At 40.5% G+C, this 26780-nt stretch overlaps 1 protein-coding gene across 1 annotated transcript in view; it reads right to left on the bottom strand.

Annotated features, from left to right (window-relative positions):
- TET2 (tet methylcytosine dioxygenase 2) overlaps positions 1-26780 on the bottom strand; it is a 96236-nt gene that overhangs the window by 12330 nt on the left and 57126 nt on the right. Inside the window, exons 2-6 of the mRNA XM_077278221.1 lie at positions 16689-19698; positions 15594-15684; positions 14932-15025; positions 13259-13467; positions 12991-13141 (exon numbers count right to left, since the gene is read on the bottom strand). Coding sequence (XP_077134336.1) covers positions 12991-13141; positions 13259-13467; positions 14932-15025; positions 15594-15684; positions 16689-19653 — 3510 coding nt within the window. The 5' untranslated portion in view covers positions 19654-19698. The remainder of the gene's footprint in view (positions 1-12990; positions 13142-13258; positions 13468-14931; positions 15026-15593; positions 15685-16688; positions 19699-26780) is intronic.

Raw genomic sequence — 26780 nt, 5'->3', positions numbered from 1 at the left:
GAGCATCTATGGGGCAATAATGAATGGTATGGAGCATCTATTTTTATTTTTGAAATTCACCGTTAGCTGCTGCATTTTCCACCCTAGGCTTATACTCGAGTCAATAAGTTTTCCCAGTTTTTTGTGGCAAAATTAGGGTGGTCGGCTTATACTCGGGTCGGCTTATACTCGAGTATATATGGTAGTTGGTTTACTAAGATTGACCTTCGAGGGGCATATAATCTTGTTCGTATTAAGCAGGGTGACGAATGGAAAACTGCGTTTAATACGCCTGAAGGCCATTTTGAATACCTTGTGATGCCATTCGGGCTCTCTAATGCTCCATCTGTGTTTCAGTCCTTCATGCATGATATATTTCGGAATTATCTTGATAAATTCATGATTGTATATTTGGATGATATTTTGATTTTTTCGGATGATTGGGAGTCTCATGTGAAACAAGTCAGGATGGTATTTCAGATCCTTCGTGATAATGCCTTGTTTGTGAACGGGTCTAAGTGCCTCTTTGGAGTACAGAAGGTTTCTTTTTTGGGCTTCATTTTTTCTCCCTCATCTATAGAAATGGATCCGGTTAAGGTTCAGGCCATTCATAATTGGATCCAGCCCACATCCGTGAAGAGCCTTCAGAAATTTTTGGGCTTTGCTAATTTTTATTGCCGTTTCATTGCCAACTTCTCCAGTGTGGTTAAACACCTGACCGATTTGACGAAGAAAGGCGCTGATGTGACGAATTGGTCCTCTGCGGCTGTTTCTGCCTTTCAGGAGCTTAAACGCCGATTTACTTCTGCCCCTGTGTTGCGTCAGCCGGATGTTTCTCTTCCTTTTCAGGTTGAGGTTGACGCTTCTGAGATTGGGGCAGGGGCCGTTTTGTCTCAGAGAAATTCTGATGGTTCCTTGATGAAACCGTGTGCCTTCTTTTCTCAAAAGTTTTCGCCTGCGGAACGCAATTATGATGTCGGTAATCGTGAGTTGTTGGCTATGAAGTGGGAATTTGAGGAGTGGCGACATTGGCTTGAGGGGGCCAAGTACCGTATTGTGGTCTTGACCGATCATAAGAATCTGATTTACCTCGAGTCTGCCAAACGGTTGAATCCTAGACAGGCCCGATGGTCTCTGTTTTTCTCCCGTTTTGATTTTGTGCTCTCGGATCTTCCGGGTTCTAAGAATGTTAAGGCTGATGCCCTCTCTAGGAGCTTTTTGCCTGATTCTCCTGGGGTCCTTGAGCCGGTCGGCATTCTGAAGGAAGGGGTGATTCTTTCTGCCATCTCCCCTGATTTACGACGGGTTCTTCAGGAATTTCAGGCTGATAAACCTGACCGCTGTCCAGTGGGGAAACTGTTCCTGACAGATGGACTAGTAAAGTGATTTCTGAGATTCATTGTTCTGTGTTGGCTGGCCATCCTGGGATTTTTGGTACCAGAGATTTGGTTGGTAGGTCCTTTTGGTGGCCTTCTTTGTCACGGGATGTGCGTTCTTTTGTGCAGTCCTGTGGGACTTGTGCGCGGTCCAAGCCTTGCTGTTCCCACGCTAGTGGGTTGCTTTTGCCTTTGCCGGTCCCTGAGAGGCCTTGGACGCATATTTCTATGGATTTTATTTCAGATCTTCCGGTTTCCCAGAGGATGTCGGTTATCTGGGTGGTTTGTGACCGGTTTTCTAAAATGGTTCATTTGGTACCTTTGCCTAAATTGCCTTCCTCTTCTGATTTGGTTCCGTTGTTTTTTCAGCATGTGGTTCGTTTGCATGGCATTCCGGAGAATATTGTGTCCGATAGAGGTTCCCAGTTTGTTTCTAGGTTTTGGCGGGCCTTTTGTGCTAGGCTGGGCATTGATTTGTCTTTTTCTTCCGCATTTCATCCTCAGACAAATGGCCAAACCGAGCAAACTAATCAGACTTTGGAAACTTATTTGAGATGCTTTGTGTCTGCTGATCAGGATGATTGGGTGGCTTTCTTGCCATTGGCCGAGTTTGCCCTTAATAATCGGGCTAGTTCTGCTACCTTGGTTTCACCCTTCTTTTGTAATTCTGGTTTTCATCCTCGTTTTTCTTCAGGGCAGGTTGAGCCTTCTGATTGTCCTGGGGTGGACTCTGTGGTTGACAGGTTGCAGCAAATTTGGGCTCATGTTGTGGACAATTTGGTGTCGTCTCAGGAGGAGGCTCAGCGTTTTGCTAACCGTCGTCGGTGTGTTGGTTCCAGACTTCAGGGTTGGGGATTTGGTCTGGTTGTCTTCCCGTCATGTTCCTATGAAGGTTTCTTCCCCTAAGTTCAAGCCTCGGTTTATTGGTCCTTATAGGATTTCTGAGATTATCAATCCAGTGTCTTTTCGTTTGGCCCTTCCAGCCTCTTTTTCCATCCATAATGTTTTTCATAGATCTTTGTTGCGGAAATATGTGGTGCCCGTCGTTCCCTCTGCTGATCCTCCTGCCCCGGTGTTGATTGATGGGGAGTTGGAGTATGTGGTTGAGAAGATTTTGGATTCTCGTTTTTCGAGGCGGAAGCTTCAGTATCTTGGAAATGGAAGGGTTATGGCCAGGAGGATAATTCTTGGGTTGTTGCCTCCGATGTTCATGCTGATGATTTGGTTCGTGCCTTTCATTTGGCTCGTCCTGATCGGCCTGGGGGCTCTGGTGAGGGTTCGGTGACCCCTCCTCAAGGGGGGGGGTACTGTTGTGAATTCTGCTCTTGGGCTCCCTCCGGTGGTTATAAGTGGTAGCGCTGTTGTCTTTGGATCGCTGCATTCATCAGGTGTGTCCACTTATTGCAAGTCTGACTGGGCTATTTAGTCTTGCTTGACCCTTTAGTCAGTGCCAGTTGTCCATTGTTCCTGGAGGATTCACATCCCTGCCTGGTCTCTCTTGCTTTGCTGTTCATTTCAACAAAGATAAGTTCTGGCTTTGTTTTTTGCAGTCCACATGCTGTGGGCCTTATTGTTCAGTTCTTTTCCATGTTTTGTCTTGTCCAGCTTGGTCTGCATAAGGATTTGTTCAGCCAAGCTGGTATCTCTGGAGATGCAGATATACCCTCCATGTCTTTAGTTAGATGTGGAGATTTTGTATTTTCTGTGGTGGATATTTTTTAGTGTTTTAATACTGACCGCATAGTACTCTGTCCTATCCTTTCTATTTAGCTAGAGTGGCCTCCTTTGCTAAATCCTGATTTCAGTCTGCGTATGTTATTTCCCTCTCCTCTCACAGTCAATATTTGTGAGGGGCTGTCTATCCTTTGGGAATTTTCTCTGAGGCAAGATAGTTTTCCCTTTTCTATCTCTAGTGGTATTTAGTCCTCCGGCTGTGTCGAGATGTCTAGGGAGTATTAGGTACATTCCACAGCTACTTCTAGTTGCGGTGTTAAGTTCAGGGTCTGCGGTCAGTACAGGTACCACCTTCTCCAGAGTACGTCTCATGCTGCTCCTAGGCCACCAGATCATAACAGTTGTCCATCTAGCTAATCGGTATTCAGATGTGTCCGCTCTTCGCCAGTCATTACACTGGCTGCCCATTCATTACGGGATACAATTCAAAGTATTTGTCCTCACCCACAAAGCTCTCCACAGTGCAGCACCCCCTTACATCTCCTCCCTCATTTCTGTCTAATGGCCTAACCAACCACTGCACTCTGCAAACGACTTTCGACTAACCTCTGCACTAATCCGTAGCTCCTACTCCCGACTCCAAGACTTCTCCCGTGCTGCGCCAATCATCTGGAATGCTCTACCCCTAGATATTAGGACCATCCACAATTTGCATAGTTTTAGGCGCTCCCTCAAAACACATTTGTTCAGAGTGGCCTATCACATTCCTTAATCAAAGTCATTTTATGTTTGTGAGTGTAGCCCATTCACTATCTCCATCTATCCCCCACCCCCTGAAGATGGCTGGACCATCATTGTAAATACATCATTGAAAATACACACCTGTACTTTGTATCTCCCCCACCTCATTGTAGATTGTAAGCTCTCACGAGCAGGGTCATTTCATTTTGCTTTAATTATTGTATTGTTAGCATTGTTACTTATGACTGTTGTGTTTGAAATTGTTAAACTGTAAAGCGCTGCGGAATATGTTGGAGCTATATAAATAAAGATTATTATTATTATTATTATTATTATTATTATCTGGCAAAGGTTACAACAGAATTTCTGCAGTACTCAAGGTTCCTAAAGAGCACAGTGCTCTTAAGTCCTTAATGGAAGAAGTTTGGACCACCAGAAGTCTTCCTAGACCTGGCTGTCCAGTCAAACTGAGCAATCGTGGGAGAGCAGCATTTGTGAGAGAGTTAAAGAAGAACCTCAACATCACTGTGGCTGAGCTCCAGAGATGCAGTAGGGAGATGGGAGAAAGTTCCACAAAGTCAACTGTCACAGCAGCCCTCCACCAGTCGGGCCTTTATGGCAGAGTGGCCCGCCGGAAGCCTCTCCTCAGTGCAAGACATATAAAAGCCGCATACAGTTTGCTAAAAAACACATGAAGGGCTCCTAGACTATGGGAAATAAGGTTCTCTGGTCTGATGAGATAAAGATAGACCTTTTTGGTGTAATTCTAAGCGATATGTGTGGAGAAAACCATGCACAGCTCGTCACCTGCCTAATGCTATCGGGGTGTTTTTTAGCTGCAGGGACAGGATAACTGGTTGCCATTGAAGGAAACATGAATGCGGGCAAGTACAGAGATATCTTGGATGAAAACCTCTTCCAGAGTGCTCTGAACCTCAGACTTGGCCAAAGGTTCACCTTCCAACAAGACAATGACCCTAAGCACACAGCTAAAATAACAAAGAAGTGGCTTCAGAACAACTCTGTGACCATTCTTGACTGGGCCAGCCTGAGCCCTGACCTAAACCCAATCAAGCATCTCTGGAGAGACCTGAAAATGGCTGTCCACCAAGTTCACCATCCAACCTGACGGAACTGGAGAGGATCTGCAAGAAAGAATGGCAGAGGATCCCCAAATCGAGGTATGAAAAACTTGTTGCATCATTCCCAAGAAGATTCATGGCTGCACTAGCTCAAAAGGTGCTTCTACTCAACACTGAGGAAAGGATCTGAATACTTATGATCATGTGACATTTCAGTTTTTCTTTTTTAACCCCTTAATCCCATATGACGTACTATCCCGTCAAGGTGACCTGGGACTTAATTCCCAGTGACGGGATAGTAAGTCATATGCGATCGGCCGCGCTCACGGGGGGAGCGCGGCCGATCGCGGCCTGGTGTCAACTGACTATCGCAGCTGACATCCGGCACTATGTGCCAGGAGTGGTCACGGACCGCTCCCAACACATTAACCCCCAGCACACTGCGATCAAACATGATCACAGTGTTCCGGCGGTGCGGGCTTCCCAGAGACGATCAGTACAAGGCGATGTGCTCACCTTGTACCGAGCGTCTCCTCCCTGCAGGCCCCGGATCCAAAATGGCCGCGGGGCTACTTCCGGGTCCTGCAGGGAGGTGACTTACCAAGTGCCTGCTCAGAGCAGGCGCTGTTAAGCCAGGAGCAGGGCACGTCAGATCAGCGATCTGTCACTATACAGTGATGTCGCCCCTGGGACAAAGTAAAAAAGTAAAAAAAAAATTTTTTAAATGTGTAAAAAAAAAAAATTCCTAAATAAAAAAAATATATATATTGTTCCCATAAATACATTTCTTTATCTAAATAAAAAAAACAAAACAATAAAAGTACACATATTTAGTATCGCCGCGTCCGTAACTACCTGACCTATAAAACTGTCCCACTAGTTAATCCCTTCAGTAAACACCATAAAAAAAGACGCAAAAAACAACGCTTTATTATCATACCACCGAACAAAAAGTGGAATAACACGCGATCAAAAAGACGGATATAAATATCCATGGTACCGCTGAAAACGTCATCGTGTCCCGCAAAAAATGAGCTGCCATACAGCGTCATCAGCAAAAAATAAAAAAGTTATAGTCCTCATAATAAAGCGATGCAAAAATAATTATTTTTTCTATAAAATAGTTTTTATCGTATAAAAGCGCCAAAACATTAAAAAATTATGTAAATGAGGTATCGCTGTAATTGTACTGACCCGAAGAATAAAACTGCTTTTTCCATTTTACCAAACGTGGAACGGTAATAACACCACCCCAAAAGAAATTCATGAATAGCTAGTTTTTGGTCATTCTGCCTCACACAAATTGGAATAAAAAGCGATCAAAAAATGACACATGCCCAACAATGGTACCAATAAAAACGTCAACTTGTCCCGCAAAAAACAAGACCTCAGATGACTCTGTGGACCAAAATATGGAAAAATCGATAGGTCTCAAAATGTGGTAACGCAAAAACAGCTGCCAATCATAAAAATCCGCTAAAAATCCCGCTAAAAAAGTAAATCAAACCACCCTTCATCACTCCCTTAGTAAGGGAAACATAAAAAAATTAAAAAAATGTATTTAATTCCATTTTCCCATTAGGGCTAGGGTTAGGGTTAGGGCTAGGGTTAGGGCTAGGGTTAGGGTTAGGGCTAGGGTTAGGGTTAGGGTTAGAGCTAGGGTTGGGGTTAGGGATAGGGCTAGGGTTAGGGCTATGGTTAGGGCTAGGGTTGGGGCTAAAGTTAGGGTTAGGGTTTGGGCTAAAGATAGAGTTAAGGTTGGGGCTACAGTTAGGGTTAGGGTTGGGGCTAAAGTTAGGGTTGGGGCTAAAGTTAGGGTTTGGATTACATTTATGGTTGGGATTAGGGTTAGGGGTGTGTCAGGGTTAGGGTTATGGTTGGGATTAGGGTTAGGGGTTTGTTTGGGATAGGGTTTCAGTTAGAATTGGGGGTTTCCACTGTTTAGGCATATCAGGGCTCTCGAAACGCGACATGACGTCCGATCTCAATTCCAGCCAATTCTGCGTTGAAAAAGTAAAACAGTGCTCCTTCCCTTCCGAGCTCTCCCGTGCGCCAAAACAGGGGTTTACCCCAACATATGGGGTATCAGCATACTCAGGACAAATTGGACAACAACAATTGGGGTCCAATTTCTCTTGTTACCCTTGGGAAAATAAAAATTTGGGGGGCTAAAAAAACATTTTTGTGGGAAAAAATTAATTTTTATTTTCACGACTCTGTGTTATAAACTGTAGTGAAACACTTGGGGGTTCAAAGATCTCACAACACATCTAGATAAGTTCCTTAGGGGGTCTACCTTCCAAAATGGTGTCACTTGTGGGGGTTTCTACTGTATCGGTGCATCAGGGGCTCTGCAAATGCAACGTGACGCCTGTAGACCAATCCATCTAAGTCTGCATTCTAAATGGCACTCCTTCCCTTCCGAGCTCTGCCATGCGCCCAAACGGTGGTTCTCCCCCCCATATAGGGTATCAGCGTACTCAGGACAAATTGGACAACAACTTTTGGGGTCCAATTTCTCCTGTTACCCTTGGAAAAATACAAAACAGGGGGCTAAAAAATAATTTTTGTGAAAAAAAAAAAGAATTTTTATTTTCAGGGCTCTGCGCTATAAACTGTAGCTTAACACTTGGGGGTTCAAAGCTGTCAAAACACATCTAGATAAGTTCCTTAGGGGGTCTACTTTCCAAAATGGTGTCACTTGTGGGGGGTTTCAATGTTTAGGCACATCAGAGGCTCTCCAAACGCAACATGGGGTCACATCTCAATTCCAGTCAATTTTGCATTGAAAAGTCAAACGGCACTCCTTCCCTTCCGAGTTCTGCCATGCGCCCAAACAGTGGATTACCCCCACATGTGGGGTATCTGCGTACTCAGAACAAATTGTTCAACAACTTTTGGGGTCCATTTTCTCCTGTTACCCTTGGTAAAATAAAACAAAATGGAGCTGAAGTAAATTTTTTGTGAAAAAAAGTTAAATGTTCATTTTTTTAAACATCCCAAAAATTCCCGTGAAACACCTGAAGGGTTAATAAACTTCTTGAATGTGGTTTTGAGCACCTTGAGGGGTGCAGTTTTTAGAATGGTGTCACACTTGGTTATTTCTATCATATAGACCCCTCAAAATGACTTCAAATGTGATGTGGTCCCTAAACAATATTGGTGTTGTAAAAATGAGAAATTGCTGGTCAACTTTTAACCCTTATAACTCCCTAACAAAAAAAATTTGGGTTCCAAAATTGTGCTGATGTATAGTAGACATGTGGGAAATGTTACTTATTAATTATTTTGTGTGACATATCTCTGTGATTTAAGGGCATAAAAATTCAAAGTTGGAAAATTGATAAATTTTCAAAATTTTCGCCAAATTTCCATTTTTTTCACAAATAAACGCAAGTTATATCGAAGAAATGTTACCACTGTCATGAAGTACAATATGTCAAGAGAAAATAGTGTCAGAATCACTGGGATCCGTTGAAGTGTTCCAGACTTATAACCTCATAAATGGACAGTGGTCAGAATTGTAAAAATTGGCCCGGTCATTAACGTGCAAACCACCCTTGGGGCTTAAGGGGTTAATAAATATGCAAAAATTACTACATTTCTATTTTTTTCAGTGAAGATGGGGGCAGAGTGTACATTAATGTGAAAAAAGAGTGAACTTTTTTGAATTTACCTAATAGCTGCAATGAAACAATGGGTGAAAAATTTAAAGGGGTCTGAATACTTTCCGTACCCACTGTATATTCAAGTAAACTATACTATGAGATAAAAACTATTTAACAGTCTAAATTTAAAAGGGATGTCCACTGCTTGCATATCCTTTTCTTCAATGCTCAATTTCCTGGAGTAAAATAAGAAGAGCTTATATTCTGCAGCAGCACCATTCTAGCGATCATCATCAGTAGATCAGACACCACTGACTGGTTGCAGCAGTCACATGACACAATAATGCCACATCACTCACAAGGACCAGTGCTGGAATGGTGCCAAAACAGGATGCAAGTTTATATTGTTTCTATTTTTTGTGGGTCTTAGGTAAAACTGCTTTGTTTGCTGCAGTTCTCTGAATGTTGAGCTCTGAATAAACCCACCTACACTACTGATTGGCAGCCTTCTGCCCAGATACAGGGTACAGAGAAAGCTGCCAATCAATGGTAGTCAGATTTACTAGACCTCTAATGATAATCTCCTACTGATAAAAGAGTGGTTTTATCAAAACTACACTAAGCAGCCCAGTAAGTTACACATCACTGGAATCCAGGCATATGTCTCTACATTACGCTACTCTCAGATTAGGTGGCAAAAATTCCCTTTAAATTAATTACCTTTGTACTAATTTATGTTTGTATGGACAATTTATGGACAGGATGGCAAAGTTGAATTTTTCTAATTTCTCGTCAATTTACCCAAAAATCAATATCAATCAACATCTCATGAACAAATTTGAAAACTACAATGAGTAATCAGACAACCATTTTTTTTGCCAACAATTAAAAAAGGAGTCTAATTTTTACCAATAACTGTTCAGTCATTTATTGATTTTTGGCTACCTTGATTATTACAGTGGGTGTGAATTGATATGCACAACCCCGTCCATCGGCCAGTACCGTAATCTTTGCTGGATGGGAGCCCTGCTAGATGGGTTCACTGCTAGATAGGCTGCTGGATGGGAGCCCTGCTAGATGGGTTCCCTGCTAGATAGGCTGCTGGGTGGGAGCCCTGCTGGACAGGCTGCAGGATGGGAGCCATGCTGGATAGGCTGCTGGATGGGAGTCCTGCTGGACAGGCTGCAGGATGGGAGCCATGCTGGATAGGTTGCTGGATGGGAGTCCTGCTGGATGGGAGCCCTGCTAGATGGGTTCCCTGCTAGATAGGCTGCTGGATGGGAGCCCTGCTGGATAGGCTGCTGGATGGGTGCCCTGCTGTATAGGCTGCTGGATGGGAGCCCTGTTGGATAGGCTGCTGGATAGGAGCCCTGCTGTATAGACTGCAGGGTGGGAGCCCTGCTCGTTAAGCTGCTGGATGGGAGCCCTGTTGGATAAGCTGCTGGATGAGAGCCCTGCTGTATAGGCTGCTGGATGGGAGCCCTGCTGGATACGTGCTGTAGGATGGAAGCCATGCTGGATAGGCTGCTGGATGGAAGTCCTGCTGGACAGGCTGCAGGATGGGAGCCATGCTGGATAGGCTGCTGGAGGGGTGCCCTGCTGTATAGGCTGCTGGATGGGAGCACTGTTGGATAGGCTGCTGGATGGGAGCCCTGCTGTATAGACTGCAGGATGGGAGCCCTGCTCGTTAAGCTGCTGGATGGGAGCCCTGTTGGATAGGCTGCTGGATGAGAGCCCTGCTGTATAGGCTGCTGGATGGGAGCCCTGCTGGATAGGCTGCTGGATGGGAGCCCTGCTGGATACGTGCTGCTGGATGGGAGCCCTTTTAGATGGGAGCCCTGATAGATAGACTGCTAGATGGGAGCTCTGCTGGATAGGCTGCACGATGGGAGCCCTGATGGATAGACTGATGGATGTGAGCCCTGCTGGATGGGAGCCCTGCTGGATGAGAGCCCTGCTGGATAGGCTGCTGGATGGGAGACCTGAGAGCTGCCTCTTACCTGATGGCATATATGGCTCCTTGATTAGCCTGCCTGATGCAACATCATCATTGCTGTGTGACGCACCTTTTGACGTTCCACCAGGACAGCTGAATGAAAAAATAACTGGATGCAATCAAGTAAGAGGCAGTTCTCATAGCTTCCGCCAAGTGGCCAAAGATTACTGTTGTGGTCAAGAGATGAAGTCCCTATGAATTGGTTTGCACCAACTCATCTGATTATGGATGCCAACTATTCGTGAATCATCAAAGCTCATTTTATGGATTGTTCCATTTTATTTTTTTGAACTGTTAATTGATATTCTAGAACTATGTCTAATTTTGAGTTTGTTTTTGAAAAAGTAAATTAAAAATGAGCAATTAAGATCATTGCCTGAAAGCAGAAGACACAACAATTTGTGGGAATAAAAGCATTGGCATTCAGAAAGGTATCCATAGTTTCTCATGAAATCAGTCACTTAGATTAAACCAATTAGTATGGAAGCATGTCGCCATTCCTGCTGGAGCCTGTCACTCTGATAGTCTGACTATACGCATAGACATAACAAGAAGATGCACCAACACTGCAGCGTGCAGATTACCGACTGCCGGGTGCTAGCAGCTCTAATTGTTATCAAAACACCAAATATGCTGAAGAGGACCATAAATAGAGTGAAATAGCACCTACTGTTTAGGTGGCACAGTTTAACACTAACAGTCATCATGACATATCATCAGGGAAGACTACTCACTTCAATTCATACAGCCTATAATTGCAAAAAGACAGGTACACAATAGCTGGCAAATGCATAATGTGTAAGTGTGAACATGTCATGAATAATAGACAGTACACACCATTTTCCATCTAACAGTACTGTAATACATTTCATTGTAGGCTTCCATCAATTATCTGCTATAAGTAGTTCCTGGAATTAATTTCCTAGTTTTCCTATAATAACATCAGAATTTTTTTTATGTCCTTCTAAAAAATTACAGGTGCTTCTCACAAAATAAGAATATCATCCAAAGTTAGTTTATTTCAGTTCTTCAATACAGAAAGTGAAACTCATACATTATATAGAGTTTATTACAAACAGAGTGATCTATTTCAAATGTTTATTTCTGTTAATGTTGATGATTATGGCTTACAGCTAATGATTACCCAAAAGTCATTATTTCAGTAAATTAGAATAATTAACAAAAACACCTGCAAAGGCTTCCAAAATGTTTAAAAAGGTATAGAATATATGAGTTTCACATTTTGTATTGAAGAACTGAAATAAATTAACTTTTTGATGATATTCTAATTTACTGAGATAATGACTTTTGGGTTTTCATTTGCTGTAAGCTATAATCATCAACATTAACAGAAATAAACACTTGAAATAGATCACTCTGTTTGTAATGACTCTATATAATATATGAGTTTCACTTTTTGTATTGAAGAACTGAAATAAATTAACTTTTTGATGATATTGTAATTTTGTGAGAAGCACCTGTATATTCATTTTAAGGAACATCTGGAATAGCCTGCTGCTCCAAAAGCAGGAATTCATAGCCAAGTGTACATCCATCCATGTCTTGTGCCCAGAGGTGTAACTTCAACCTACATGGCTACAATGCAAAATCTAGAGCAGGTTCCCTCAACTCGTATCTGCCATTTGTAATACCGGTGTCACCTTTTGTTCCTCTCTGTTAGCCAGTGCCTGGGTTTTATTGCTACTTCTGCACCCTCCGTAGCAATTGCCCTTGCCTATGCCTAACTAATCACTGACTGTGAAGCTAGAAATAATTGTGGTAGGTTAATGCAGAAGTGAAACTCTACACATTCAGTGCATGTAGTGAGATTACATTATGCTACAACTGAAAGCCACATGATGGAATTAAAAGTCAATGGACAACTATGTGCATACTGTGAACACTTATTTAGCAGTACTTTCATGGCGTTCGTTTTTCATATGACTGTCTGTATACTATAAATATATTGTTGTGTAATGTAACAACTGTTTTTCCATTTTAGCACTACGTGATACAGATCAGCTTCTACTCTCATAGCGAAACAGTATAAACCCCTGGAGGTGTGCCCGAACATTAGGCCTCTTTAATATGTTGTTTATAATGTAAAATAAATATATATAAGGATATATCTATATATCTATCTCTCTAGCAGTATCTTAGAGATGAGCAAATAAATTTGAGTGCAGATTTTTTTTGTAACTCTCTTCCTTGCTGATTCAACTGCATTTTTCTGAACCGAAAAAGGCCATCCAAATGTTAAATTTTTTTTAAAAAATCCTTATACCGTTACCGCTCACCTCGTGAGCCCTTCCACTCCTCACCATCACCTCTCCCACTTCTCAGCGTCATCCGCCCGGTCCTCAGATTGCTGCCACTCACGCTGAAATCCCCACAAGTGCTCGAAAGGTCACAACATCATGACTTGTACTGTGACTGTGCACACGCATAAGCAGAACTCCACCAATATCTCTCTCTCTCTCATTAATTTTTTTGATACATTTTATGTAATTTCTTTTGAAATAACATACACTTACCTCCCTTGGGTCATCACAAAGAAGTTTAAATTTCCTGGGGATTTTACTTCTAGCAAACTTGCACCCATTGTAGTACATACTCCAAGAGCACCCAAAAGAAAATGAGGCACCACAGGTATCGGGGTCCAGCCCCTGGCATGCACAGGTACGCCTAAATAATATGAAATATATATATTAGTAGGTTGATAAGATTACGAAATCCAGTGTCTGTGCTGTTAGATTGTCAAGAAACCAAGTTGTTTTTTTCCTATCATCCCAATTAACTTACTCCTCATTGAGAGCGCAACGTCTGTTTGTCAAGGTTCCATACTTCCGTAGCGTTTCAGTGAGCTCAGAGTACATATTGTCTGCTAAACTTGTTGATATGCCTTCCCAAACGAGGATTAAAATCACTATCACAGCAGTTTCACAGGAGTGGCCTGCGCGCTCTCGCACCAAACACAGCATTTTTTCCTCAACTCCGCTTCGTCGAATGACCTGTCAACAAATCAGCAAGTTTTATAAGACCCACGGTAACTCGTAATTGGAAATGGCTGTAGAAAATTAGATTTAATGGTGCTATGTTATGTGTTTTTAATCAAACTAGCACATATAAAAGTGCAGAACAGTGCAAATAATAGTATTAATAGACATTTATGAGTCACTGGACCAATTTTTAATGTACAAGTCATGAGTATTGCATAAAGTATGGGCAGCATAAATAGAACTACTAACCACTATCAGAATGAACTACAAACTAATTAACTTTACCTGTTCAAAGTTTCTGTGACCTAAATCTCCTAGTTACAGGTATATGCTTGAGGGCAACAAGTGTAACACTAGTTATATAAAGGTGCTCACTTATGGGGAATGTCCATTCTCCACATATAGCAATCAATGCTGAATTGGAGAAAAATATGCAAATTATCTTTCTCTCACATAAAGATAGGGAGCTAATTTGCATACTTTTCTCTAATGGGGAATTGCCTGTAAGACTCTATACTTGGGAAACCAGGGCTTCCTCCATGTGGGCACCTATATATCACTAGTGTTACAGCTTGTTGGTCTCATGTATATAATTAAGAGGGGTTTAGGTCATAGTAACTGTGAAAAGGGAAAGTTAATTAGGTTGTAGTTCATTCTGATAGTACAGTAGTTAGTAGTTACATTTATGCTGCCCTTACTTCATGACCTTCATAGTAAAATTGATCCGGGGACTCATAAATGTCTAATTGTTCTACTGGGGGCATCCTGACTCTCCCCTGAAGGCAGACATTAGGTAAAAAAAGGATCAGGCATGCTGGATTTTAGCATACCTAATCCTTTGTTTTTTGGATGTGGCTCCAAGAAATCCCGATTCACCACACTTGCACTTTCATCCCATAGCTCCTTTATCTAATGTGTAAGGTCACTGTTCTTTATGGAGAACAGTCTGGGAAGTCCCTGTCAAGTTGATGCCAAAAGATTAAAAATGTGCTTTTCTTTTCGGAAGTCATATAGCTAACTTTTAACCCCTTCCTGACATCTTCTGTAGATGCAAGTCGGAAGCAGGTGTAAGGAGCATTCCCACAAGTAGAGTTTGCCCCAAACCTGTCAGATGATGGCAATGGGTCACAGCCTGGTCCTACTTCTAATGGCCGCAGGTGAAGATGAGCTCCACTTATGATTCTTAAACTGTTATATGCCGCTGTCAATTTCTGACAGCGGCACTAACCGTGTTGGTGGCATGAGAGGTGCATAATTCTATGCACTTATTGGATGCACCATGCAAAAAATACACATATGTGGTATCACTGTGTCCACAAAAGTCCAATCTATCAAAATATGACTTTTAGAATAAAGAAAGAGAGGGAATTACACCAAAATTGAATTTGGCTATGTCGGGAAGAGTTTAACATGTATACATGTTTTTAGTCTTTTAGTATATTATGAAATGTGTTTCATAACACAAATATCACTTACCCATTTTGCAATTGGACATCCCTGAGAGCTTTTCCCTTCTTTTCCTGTATATACTACTCTTTCAATCCTGATGGCCTTGCCCTTCTCACCTAACCTGAGAATGAAACCTCCAGTTAGTGGAAGTCGTCACATATTGAGCATGGCAGATTTAGAATACAGTATGTGTACACTCTCATAGTATAGACTATAGTATATATTGTATACAATGGCTGAAGATGTCAACACTGCACTCAATGCAGTTAATTTAGTGAGTTTCAATACTTTTTTGCAAATTTGTAGAGATTAACACACTTTTATTAACAGAAATTAAATTGGCTTTTGTCATGCTACTAATGACTACATCGTTAAAGCTTTAAAAAGATATTGATTTCACTAAAATGATATTTAAAATACTTTTAGAAGTCATGAAAAAATGCGCAAAAATTAGTTGATAGCCCAATAAATAAAAAAGCTGGGGCTCTTAAACCAAGTGCTAAAGATGCAAAACTACTTGAAAAATTGCATGGTAACTTTGGACCAAAATACTTTGGATATTATGAGATTTACTTCCTATTTGTAGAAAAAAATATATAGTCACACCAGTTGTAATCTTGTCCTTGTACAAAAAAACCCTTCAAAATGACATTAGCTTAAATGATTGTTTTTCAAGAAAAAAAAATTACCTCTCTTCCAGAATCTCTCTTATAGCTGCCACATTAGGTCCAGCACCAAGATGTGTGTAATAAGGTCCTTCATCTTTCTCTATGATTTGATCTGTTAAAAAAAAACAGAAATCTTTTTATTTGTTCCAAAGTTGTAGAAATGGGCTTCGCCATGTATACATTAAACATAGATTAAACATTGAAATTAAGATCTCTCTTTGTAAAAAGGGTCTACTTTTCTGGGTTCTAGTCACATATGAATTGTGGTTCCATTCATGTTGTCCACAACTCTGTGGTTGTTCCATTGTATTATTGGTCCCAATGGCACCTGACAGACCTCACTGACTATATTGGGGTCTGGCAGAGTCCATCAAGGTTTCCAGCATTATGACCACAAGAAATGCATGCATACTAAGCCAATCTTGACATTAACTGTGTCAAAACTAATGACAGAGGCATTGAAATGAGAGTTAATCAAAATTGTGAATGTGCCCTAACATACTGCTAGCATGAAAATTCCTCCCTTAACGCAGGAAATCAATCAATAGTCAATAGCTCTTGAAAAATCTAAATCCCCATGGTCTCTTTACCAAAAGGCTGTTTACATTCATGGGATATTTTTCAAGAGCTGTGTCTTCGTAAGCAAAGCACAGACTGCCGTAACGCCAACCCATGGTCGTGTGACTCTTTAATATGGCTACAGTCATAAATTTGATTTAACCACAGCTGTTCACCTGCTATAATTTGGGATTTCTCCTACTTGGAAAAGGGGTGAATTTTATTTGTTGGGTTATAAATGTGCATTAGGTTTGCACCATAAAAATGATTTAAATGCTTAACGGCCCTTTAGACTATATAAACCAACAAGCCATTTTACCCTATCCTGGCACTAGGTATAGGGTTAACAGCAAACTGTTACCTTTTTTCCCTTAGTGACAATATTGTAGCCTAGGTGTGTTGACCCATGTTTTTTTTTTTATTCTGAGTGACAATACAGCTATAACTAATCACAATGAGTTCTTGAGTTGAACAGATTATTGGTTAATAAAAAAAAAATCTAATTTTATTTATGAAAGAAGTGGAAGATCTAACATGAGTGTATAGCAAGACACTTACCTACACAGCTACATGATGGAAAATCATACTGAGTTTTCACAGGCGTATCCAATAGGTTTTTGATAGGGGTGCTTAGAAGTTTTGAAGGAGATTCCAAGAAATTACTCAGAGCAGATCCGGCTGCTCTTTTCGTTGGGGTTCTTTCTTGTGGATGGACACTGTGATGATCTAGTGTTGAAGAATTAGTGTGTGTGGTTAAAATTGTAACTGGACCTGAAGACTCTACCTTCATGTGCTTGGGCGATTTGATGGTAGATACATGATGATGAAACAATGATTTACTAGGATAATGTTTCATTTGTTGTTCCATTGTTTCAAGAATACTCCTTTGTTGTAGGTTTTCTGGGCCAAAATGCTGAATTTCTTGTTTGATTGTTTTTTTCCCTGTTTTGCTTTCATTGGGTGTCCGCATGCATATAGACCGTGAGCTGTTCTCCACTTTGACAGATCTGCGTACAGAAGAACTTTCATGTTTGGTTTGCTCCCTACGCTGGAGTAAATGATTTCTTAAAGCAGCATACTTCGGAATACAATTCATCTGATTTGCAAACTGAGGATGATATCCTGTTTGATCTTGCAAAGACTGAGCAGTAGGGTTGGATTGTGGTAAGTATCTATTTTGGTTTATTGTACTTTGTGGGGTTGACCTGTCCTGATTTTGTGTCATGTGATTGGGATTCAAAATGGGAAGATTGCTGTTGTTTTTCTGCTCTTGGTAACCGTGCTGGTCATGTTGCTGGGATCTGGTAGATTGATAGTACTGCCCAATAGTCTCTGCTTTAATTTGTATATGCTCTTGACCGGCCTCTAAATTTTCTGAAATATACTGATCCTTTCTATGTGATCCAGAAGAGCCCTGATTGAAATGTAAATTTGTGTTGTTTGAACTTTGTCTCAGTTGCCCCTCGTACTGATGCATATTTTGGTATTGATTTACCACCTGAGAGCTTTCCTCAATTTTTAAGTGATTCTGAGGACTTGCCCTATGTGTTGTGTTACTGTAGAGTGATTGATGATGAAAGTGCTTTTTGACCATGTTAAAATCTTGATTTTGTCTCTGCTGAAAATGTGGATTAGAATGAAACTGTGAATTCCTATCCTGTTTTGAATGCAAAACCTGTGAGTGTAAAGACGTTCGTACATTATGTGGAAAATGTTCTCCCTCAGATGTTTCTAAGTTTAAGTGCCGTTTTAAAGCTTGGTCAAATATGTGCTCGGTTTGCTGCTCTAAACGATGATGCTGGAAAAGGTTATTACTACTTTTCAGGTCATAGGGTTGTAATTGTGTATCTTTGCCCGCTTCTTGGGATAAGTGCTTTTGGAAATGTATTTGCTGCCCATGAGGTTGAAGTGATGATACATCTCCATCTAAGTCCTGACTAGCATGTCCCCGATTCATATTACCCTGTTTTCTTGTATATTGCCTAAGTTTCTTTTGACTCTGCGACTGAGAGACCTCAAGTAATTTCAGCAAGTCCTCTGCAGATTGTTTATTTTCTTCCTTCAGACAATCATGATTTCGTCGAAAATCTCTGAAGCTGGACTTATAAAAAGGTCTTCTTTGCTCCATCATATCCATAGCATCTATTTCCATCCCATTGCAATGATCTTTCCCTTTTTGTGGATTATGCTCAATTAGCTTTTCTGGATACTTGTCAACTGGACAATTTGTCTGCCTTTTGTGTTCTTGGGGTGGATCTGGTCCTGCTGAACAGTGAAGAGAAGGCAACCCGATGGTGGGTAATATCTTGCTGTTCTGTGATGGCAAAAAAGCTGGTTGAGAAATAATTCTTGGATCAAATGACTGACATGAGTCATTATTTTGGGAGGGTAAGAAATTATCACCACATAAATTTTGGTTGGTTCTGTAGCTCTCAGTTTCCTGGGCAAACAGTAATTTATTCAACTGCATTAAAGTAAAATGATCTTTATTGAAAGCCTCAGAAAAGCTGTCATTAGGTCTGTTATGGAGACCATGGTACGGTGGATTAGAAGAAACAGAAACTTGTTCCAAGCACATTGGTTGCCCAGTCTCAAGTGCATCACAGTTTTTTTCATTTATAGTCTGGGAATAGTTGGGCATCTCTTGTGGAAGTGGTTTCTGCTCTGGTATGTGAAGTGAATAGCTTCCTGGCTTCACAGCTGACTCACTGCATTTGTCACCATTGGGGGCCTCAATAGCCATAGCACCTGGCCCTTCAGACAGCACCGAGTTCAAGGAGAGTTGGGAAGTAATCTGCCCTGAGGTATGTGGTGAATGATTTGTCTGGGGAGACATATCATTGCTAGCATCATTTAGAGTTTTAATGGCAACAGTGTGAGGTGTGTTATTCTGCACTGCAACAGAAGCCTTCTCAGGGTAATATTGAGAAGATTCCTTCTCCGATAATGCACCATGCGTCAAATTCAAGGAAGAGGCAAAACCAGTAGCACCATTGGACAATGGAAATGTCTCATCTGACAAGACATTATCATCGTTGTTTGAATTAAGGTCTTTGTTCTGCTCATTGGGAACCTGAACGAGTGGGTTTTCATCTTCTGTTCTCACAGCTTTATCTTGGCTACACAAATCAGAAACACTGGGTTGGACATTGACATGTTGTCCATTGATTTCACCCTTATTTTCTCCATTCACCTCTTCAACAGTTTTTACTTTTTTCTGCTGAAGATACTCTAACAGCAAAGGTTCACTAAGCGTGCGCTTTATTGCACCATTGTGTAAATTTGGATATACTCTGTTTTCAGGTATGAGGTCAGAGCAGTCCTGGTTTCCCTTCATGTGTGTGACACCATAGCTGTTCTTTGTCTGTAAACAGCTGTCTCCATTTACTTGGGGTTGGACTCTATCGGTTGGCAGGTTCCCATTTTGTAACTTTGCTGGATTGTTTTGGCAAGCAGGTGATGGATGTATTAGCAATTGACTCAATCTACTTCCCTCATCATGGTGGCTTCTTTCCTCTTCCATCGGGCCTGCTCCGGGGCCATCCACAAGGCTGCCCTGTGAACACGTCTGGAAGAGAATTAAAAGAAAATTAAAATTAAAAATGTTTTTTTTATGTACTAAATGCACAACATAAATGCAGACTTTTTTTCCGACTTTTGCATGATATCTAACTTCCAACATTTACAGTACTACTTTGCATATAATTTAATATAAATTGCAAGAACAATTTCAAAATACAGAATTACAGATGTAAGTGAAATTGTGAAATTGTTCTAGTCAAAATCAGTTGTGTTTTTAGAAAATATGGATCAGGATGCCAAAACTTGATCCCCTGAAAGGAACCTATACTTTTAGGTTGCTGCTTAATTACAATACAGAAGAAAGCCAATCATGATTCTAAATATTATTTCCAAAATTAATATTATTACTTTATATTTTGGACAGCTATTTAAGGCTATGAAGTCCTTTCCTACCATATATTCTTGGGAATTTACAGGAACCTTTGTAATCCATCTGAATTGCTACACGTGCTTATGTGAAAGATTTACTAGTATTGTCATTGGTCTCTTGGTGATGCTCACAGAACAAGGCGAGAAAAGTCAATGTTTTTTACTGGGTTAAAAAAATCCAAATATATATTGTATCCTTCACAGACTTTTAATGCAACATTAATGGTTATAAATAATATAATATTATACATCCTCTTTCATTTACTAATACACAGTATTATATTATTAGGATGTATTTGGCCAGTTTAACAACTCACAATGTACTGTAGATGGAAGAAAAATATTTTTTATCAAGATTAAAGCTCTTAGCTGTTAGTTGTTCCAAATTGTCCATCTAATATACTTTTTAGCTTCCATAACACCAATTCTTAACTATTTCTATATGATAAATTCTTATTATAGAAATATTTGCTCATATTTGTATTAGGAACCCAATTTCCCAACAAGATGGAATCTCATCAGTAGTAGCTGATATCTCCTAACTCAGTAATATAACAATCTGTTTTTGCTGAATACAGATTTTACCCATTGATTGAGAATTTTGAAAATTAATAATCAGTCCAGGAGGAGAAAGAAGCAGATTTCTCTGATAAGATGTGTTACAAAGTTGCTTATTTTCACACATATTATTGATTTATAGAATAAATAATGAAATTGATGGATACTCTATAAGAGGAAATCATCTGCAAAAGGTGTACCGGTAACTAAATGCAACTGCAAGCCAGTGATGAATCCATGGATTTTCTGGTCCTTTCTGAATTTTTGTAGAAGTGTCACCAGATTCAAAATATGTTGTGTTGGTGATAGTGGGCACTCCTTCCTACTGCCATTCCTGAATGACCATGACTCTGGTCAAGGGTCCTATGTATATGACAATGATGGCCTTGAAAAAAGTCGATTTAAGGTTGAGCACATGGTACATGAAGAAGTCAAATGCAACTCTGTATGAAATACCATTTATTTCTAAAAGTTTTAAAGACATATTTTACTTTTCAGGTGGGCATACACTTCCAATAACAGTCAACATCTATTCCTGAGAAACTAAGCATGCATTTGTTTTGAATGGAGAGATGGGACTAAGCCTCTGTCAGGCATTTCTGATGGCAGCTTACCTTTTTTAAAAACAAATGATTGGGCGTGCTTTTACATACAGTTTTTTAAAAGGTATACTTATGGATACCTGTCTGATAAGTGCCAAAATGATTTTCTTTTGCATCCGGCAAATCTATAGGTCTTTATGTATACAATTAGCAATCATGCATGGAGTGTGTCCTGACGCAAAGATTGAATGTAAACAATGGAATCTTTTTTTCTTCCTGCATAGTGTATACTGCAAAAAAAAATAAGACCCAAGAATAATTATTTATTTTCAATTCCATCTCACAATGAATTTTTAATCTTTTTCCTATACGTCATAAAAGACATGGTGCCATTGAAAAATACAATGTGTCTCACAAAAGTCAGACATCAAATGGGAATTAGACAGAAAAATAAAAAAGTTATTTAAAATGATGACTGACCATGATAGGAATAGGTTATACTCACATAAAAAATGTGTCTAAAATACCCTCCCTCCCCAAAAAGATGTTGTTTCACTAATCGTTGCCTGTGCTCGTTCCTGGAACCAATTACTCTAAATTGGACATTTAATATATCAACATCAATAGGGACCAAAATAAAGTTAGCACAGCACTATACAGTTAGGTCCATATATATTTGGACAGAGACAACGTTTTTCTAATTTTGGTTATAGACATTACCACAATGAATTTTAAACAAAACAATTCAGATGCAGTTGAAGTTCAGACTTTCAGCTTTCATTTGAGGGTATCCACATTAAAATTGGATGACGGGTTTAGGAGTTTCAGCTCCTTAACATGTGCCACCCTGTTTTTAAAGGGACCAAAAGTAATTGGACAGATTCAATAATTTTAAATAAAATGTTCATTTCTAGTACTTGGTTGAAAACCCTTTGTTGGCAATGACTGCCTGAAGTCTTGAACTCATGGACATCACCAGACGCTGTGTTTCCTCCTTTTTGATGCTCTGTCAGGCCTTCACTGCGGTGGTTTTCAGTTGCTGTTTGTTTGTGGGCCTTTCTGTCTGAAGTTTAGTCTTTAACAAGTGAAATGCATGCTCAATTGGGTTGAGATCAGGTGACTGACTTGGCCATTCAAGAATATTCCACTTCTTAGCTTTAATAGACTCCTGGGTTTCTTTGGCTTCATGTTTTGGGTCATTGTCCATCTGTAGTATGAAACGACGACCAATCAGTTTTGCTGCATTTGGCTGGATCTGAGCACACAGTGTGGCTCTGAATACCTCAGAATTCATTTGGCTGCTTCTGTCCTGTGTCACATCATCAATAAACACTAGTGACCCAGTGCCACTGGCAGCCATGCATGCCCAAGCCATCACACTGCCTCCGCCGTGTTTTACAGATGATGTGATATGCTTTGGATCATGAGCTGTACCAAGCCTTCGCCATACTTTTCTCTTTCCATCATTCTGGTAGAGGTTGATCTTGGTTTCATCTGTCCAAAGAATGTTCTTCCTGAACTGTGCTGGCTTTTTTAGATGTTTTTTAGCAAAGTCCAGTCTAGCCTTTTTATTCTTGACACTTATGAGTGGCTTGCACCGTGCAGTGAACCCTCTGTATTTACTTTCATGCAGTCTTCTCTTTATGATAGATTTGGATATTGATACGCCGACCTCCTGGAGAGTATTGTTCACTTGGTTGGCTGTTGTGAAGGGGCTTCTCTTCACCATGGAGATTATTCTGCGATCATCCACCACTGTTGTCTTCCGTGGGCGCCCAGGTCTTTTTGCATTGATGAGATCACCAGTGCTTTCTTTCTTTCTCAGGATGTACCAAACTGTACATTTTGCCACTCCTAATATTGTAGCAATTTCTCGGATGGGTTTTTTCTCTGTTTTCACAGCTTAAGAATGGCTTGTTTCACCTTCATGGAGAGCACTTTTGACCGCATGTTTACTTCATAGGAAAACCTTCCAAATGCAAGCACCACACCTCAAATCAACTCCAGGCCTTTTATCTGCTTAGTTGAGAATGACATAATGAAGGGATTGCCCACGCCTGTCCATGAAATAGCCTTGGAGTCAATTGTCCAATTACTTTTGGTCCCTTTAAAAAACAGGGTTGCACAGGTTAAGGAGCTGAAACTCCTAAACCCTTCATCCAATTTTAATATGGATACCCTCAAATGAAAGCTAAAAGTCTGAACTTCAACTGCATCTGAATTGTTTTGTTTAAAATTAAATTGTGGTAATGTCTATAACCAAAATGAGAAAAATGTTGTCTCTGTCCAAATATATATGGACCTAACTGTATGTGCAGCTGAGTAATTACCGTAAATGGAATTTTGAAAATGATTTTCTTTTTTTAAATAAATACAGTTCGTAGAATGTAAGTCCGCAAGGACAGGGTCCTCTCTGCACCAGTCTCTCATTGTAAATCTGTTTACTGTAAACGTTATCTGTAATCCCTTTTCTCATGTCCAGCACCATGGAAATAATGGCGCTATATAAATAATAATAATAATAGGCCTAATAAAAGTGGAAATTCTTAAAAAATTGTTGAAAAGATCTGTATTGATCACAGACATAGCAAAAATGCAGTTAATAGCCCAACAGAAAAAAAAAGATTTCCCAAGGACTCATTCAGACTTCCATGATTTTTCTAATGCTAAATTTAAAAAAATTGATTTTCATCAGTGTTTTGGATCATATTTTCAGTGTTTGATTTTTGACATCAGTTTTCCCATCAGTTTTTTTTTGCATAAAAGAAGGTTTCTGAAGCCTCTCCATATCAAATGTGAAAATCGGACAACACATGGATTGCACACAGATGGCATCCGATTTTTTTCAAGTACTCATAGAGTTTCATCTCCAAGTTGTGATGCGGCTGCAGTGCAGTTTAGCGCAACCTCCAGCAGGGGGTGCTGGTGAGGGAAAAGAGGTTGCACACTAACAGTGTAGCAAAAGGGGTGTCACAGGTAACAGCCACACAGGTGTCACAGGTAACGAAAAAGTGGTCAGAGGAGCAGAGTCAGAAACTGTCAAGAGAAGAGGTACCACAGGTCACAACATGCACGAAGTCAGAGACAAGCCAGAAGTCAGAGCCAAATGGGAGAACAGTATCCAAAACTTGAGACGTAAGATGAAGTCGGGATACAAGCCTGAAGTCAAAGCCAGTCGGGGAACGAGGTATCAGAGACGGAAAGCAAGAGGCGGAGTTCAGAAATCAGGCCGAGTAATACACTGTAAGGAAATCACCAGACAAACACTATGTCAGAGATAGGGAAAGGTTCTCACACAAATACAGGAAATCAGAGGCAGAAGGATTACCAGGGTATACGGGTCAGCTGCTCTAGCCTGGAAGCATGAACTATCACTGACGCTGACCAGCAGACTGCAGAGGACTTAAAAAGCCAAGCCAGCTAAAAAACGAGGCCGAGGGGATTAACCCCCGCATGACCAGTCCAGAGAGAGCATAGTAGAAAACAAACCCTGAACTGGATCATGACACAAGTTTGATCCATGACTTATGGATCCTTGCCCTAATATTAGAAGAGGATCTAGATAAAATGTTTGCATGTGCAAACACATGGCAGATGATATTTCATGTTGATAAATGTAAAGTAATGCAGCTAGGCCGGAGTAACGATATTGCTGCATATACAGCGGGTGAAATAAGTATAGAACACGTCAACAATTTTCTATCTAAATATATTTCTAAAGGTGCTATTGACATGAAATTCTCACCAGATGTTGGTAACATATGAAAAAGGTCACTAGTGCTCAAAAATTGTTTTGGGGGAATAGGATAAGCTGGATGCTGCTGATAGTGAAACTGGTCCTGTGTAGGGTAATAACTAACTAGAGGAATAAATAATATTGTGCTAAACAGATATATTTACATATGGAAATGAATGAAAAATATATGTTTAAAACCTTGAAATAAGAGCAAAAAGGGCACTTGTGCCAATTAGGGTGAGGTAGATGGTTGTATTAGTACATACTGGTAACAATAAACACCAGTACAAATAGGGCAATAAATGTTAGTAATAGTCATAAGGACAAATATATGGTTGGTGATCCCTGTATGCTGGAAAGAAGCAGACTTAGTCGTCCATAATTTAGCAACCTTGCTTCGATTCAATATGAACAAAATAATAAAAATGGTAAAAGAGTCATACTATGTGCAGGGGTCAAATCCTCATCATCCAAAGGAAGTGTGTTGGCATCTTCAGCACTCCTGTGCTTGTTAAAGTCCAGGATCAAAGAAGTATCATTTCTCCTTGCGGAGAGTGGCATGTTAAGCATGTCGAGGTGAGTAGACTTAAAGCCGCAATGCTCCTCTGGGAAATATGTAAATTGTCTCTTCAGAGAGGAAGAGGACCAGAACTCAAGTGCCACCTATTGGAAGTAGCAATCGTAACAGCCAATGTCGACCCTTTAACGAGTCTTGTCCCGGTCAGATGCCTCAATCAGCCAAACCAGATGTCCACTTTGCACTGACGAGGGGTAGTACCCCGAAACACAGTGTCTGCAAATTGAGATCTGGTTTGGCTCTTATCCTAAGTCATGTGACAAGGCTCGTTAAAGAGTCGACATTGACTGTTAGGATTGCTACTTCCAATAGGTGGCACTAGAGTCCTGTTAAAGTCCAGGCATTGCAGCGTGACACTGAAGGTTATTTTTTTAAATGATTGAACAATGACGCCGACACACTCCTATCATTCCTCGGAAGAAAATGTATAACTGGTGGAGAAAGGTTTAACTAGATATACAGTACAGACCAAAAGTTTGGACACACCTTCTCATTTAAAGATTTTTCTGTATTTTCATGACTATGAAAATTGTACATTCACACTGAAGGCATCAAAACTATGAATTAACACATGTGGAATTATATACTTAACAAAAAAGTGTGACACAACTGAAATTATATCTTATATTTTAGGTTCTTCAAAGTAGCCACCTTTTGCTTTGATGACTGCTTTGCACACTCTTGGCATTCTCTTGATGAGCTTCAAGAGGTAGTCACCAGGAATGGTCTCCCAACAATCTTGAAGGAGTTCCCAGAGATGCTTAGCACTTGTTAGCCCTTTTGCCTTCACTCTGTGGTCCAGCTCACCCCAAACCATCTTGATTGGGTTCAGGTCTAGTGACTGTAGAGGCCAGGTCATCTGGCGTAGCACCCCATCACTCTCCTCCTTGGTCAAATAGCCCTTACACAGCCTGGAGGTGTGTTTGAGGTCATTGTCCTGTTGAAAAATAAATGATATTACAACTAAACGCAAACCGGATGGAATAGCATGCCACTACAAGATGATGTGGTAGCCATGCTGGTTCAGTATGCCTTCAATTTTGAATAAATTCCCAACAGCGTCACCAGCAAAGCACCCCCACACCATCACACCTCCTCCTCCATGCTTCACGGTGGGAACCAGGCATGTAGAGTCCATCCGTTCACCTTTTCTGTGTTGCACAAAGACAAGGTGGTTGGAACCAAAGATCTCAAATTTGGACTCATCAGACCAAAGCACAGATTTCCACTGGTCTAATGTCCATTCCTTGTGTTCTTTAGCCCAAACAAGTCTCTTCTGCTTGTTG

This window comes from Ranitomeya variabilis, chromosome 1 (genome assembly GCF_051348905.1).
Source record: "Ranitomeya variabilis isolate aRanVar5 chromosome 1, aRanVar5.hap1, whole genome shotgun sequence".
NCBI classification, from domain to species: Eukaryota; Metazoa; Chordata; class Amphibia; order Anura; family Dendrobatidae; genus Ranitomeya; species Ranitomeya variabilis.
Note: the sequence above shows the minus strand (reverse complement) of the source record. Positions and strands in the feature narration are given on the sequence as shown.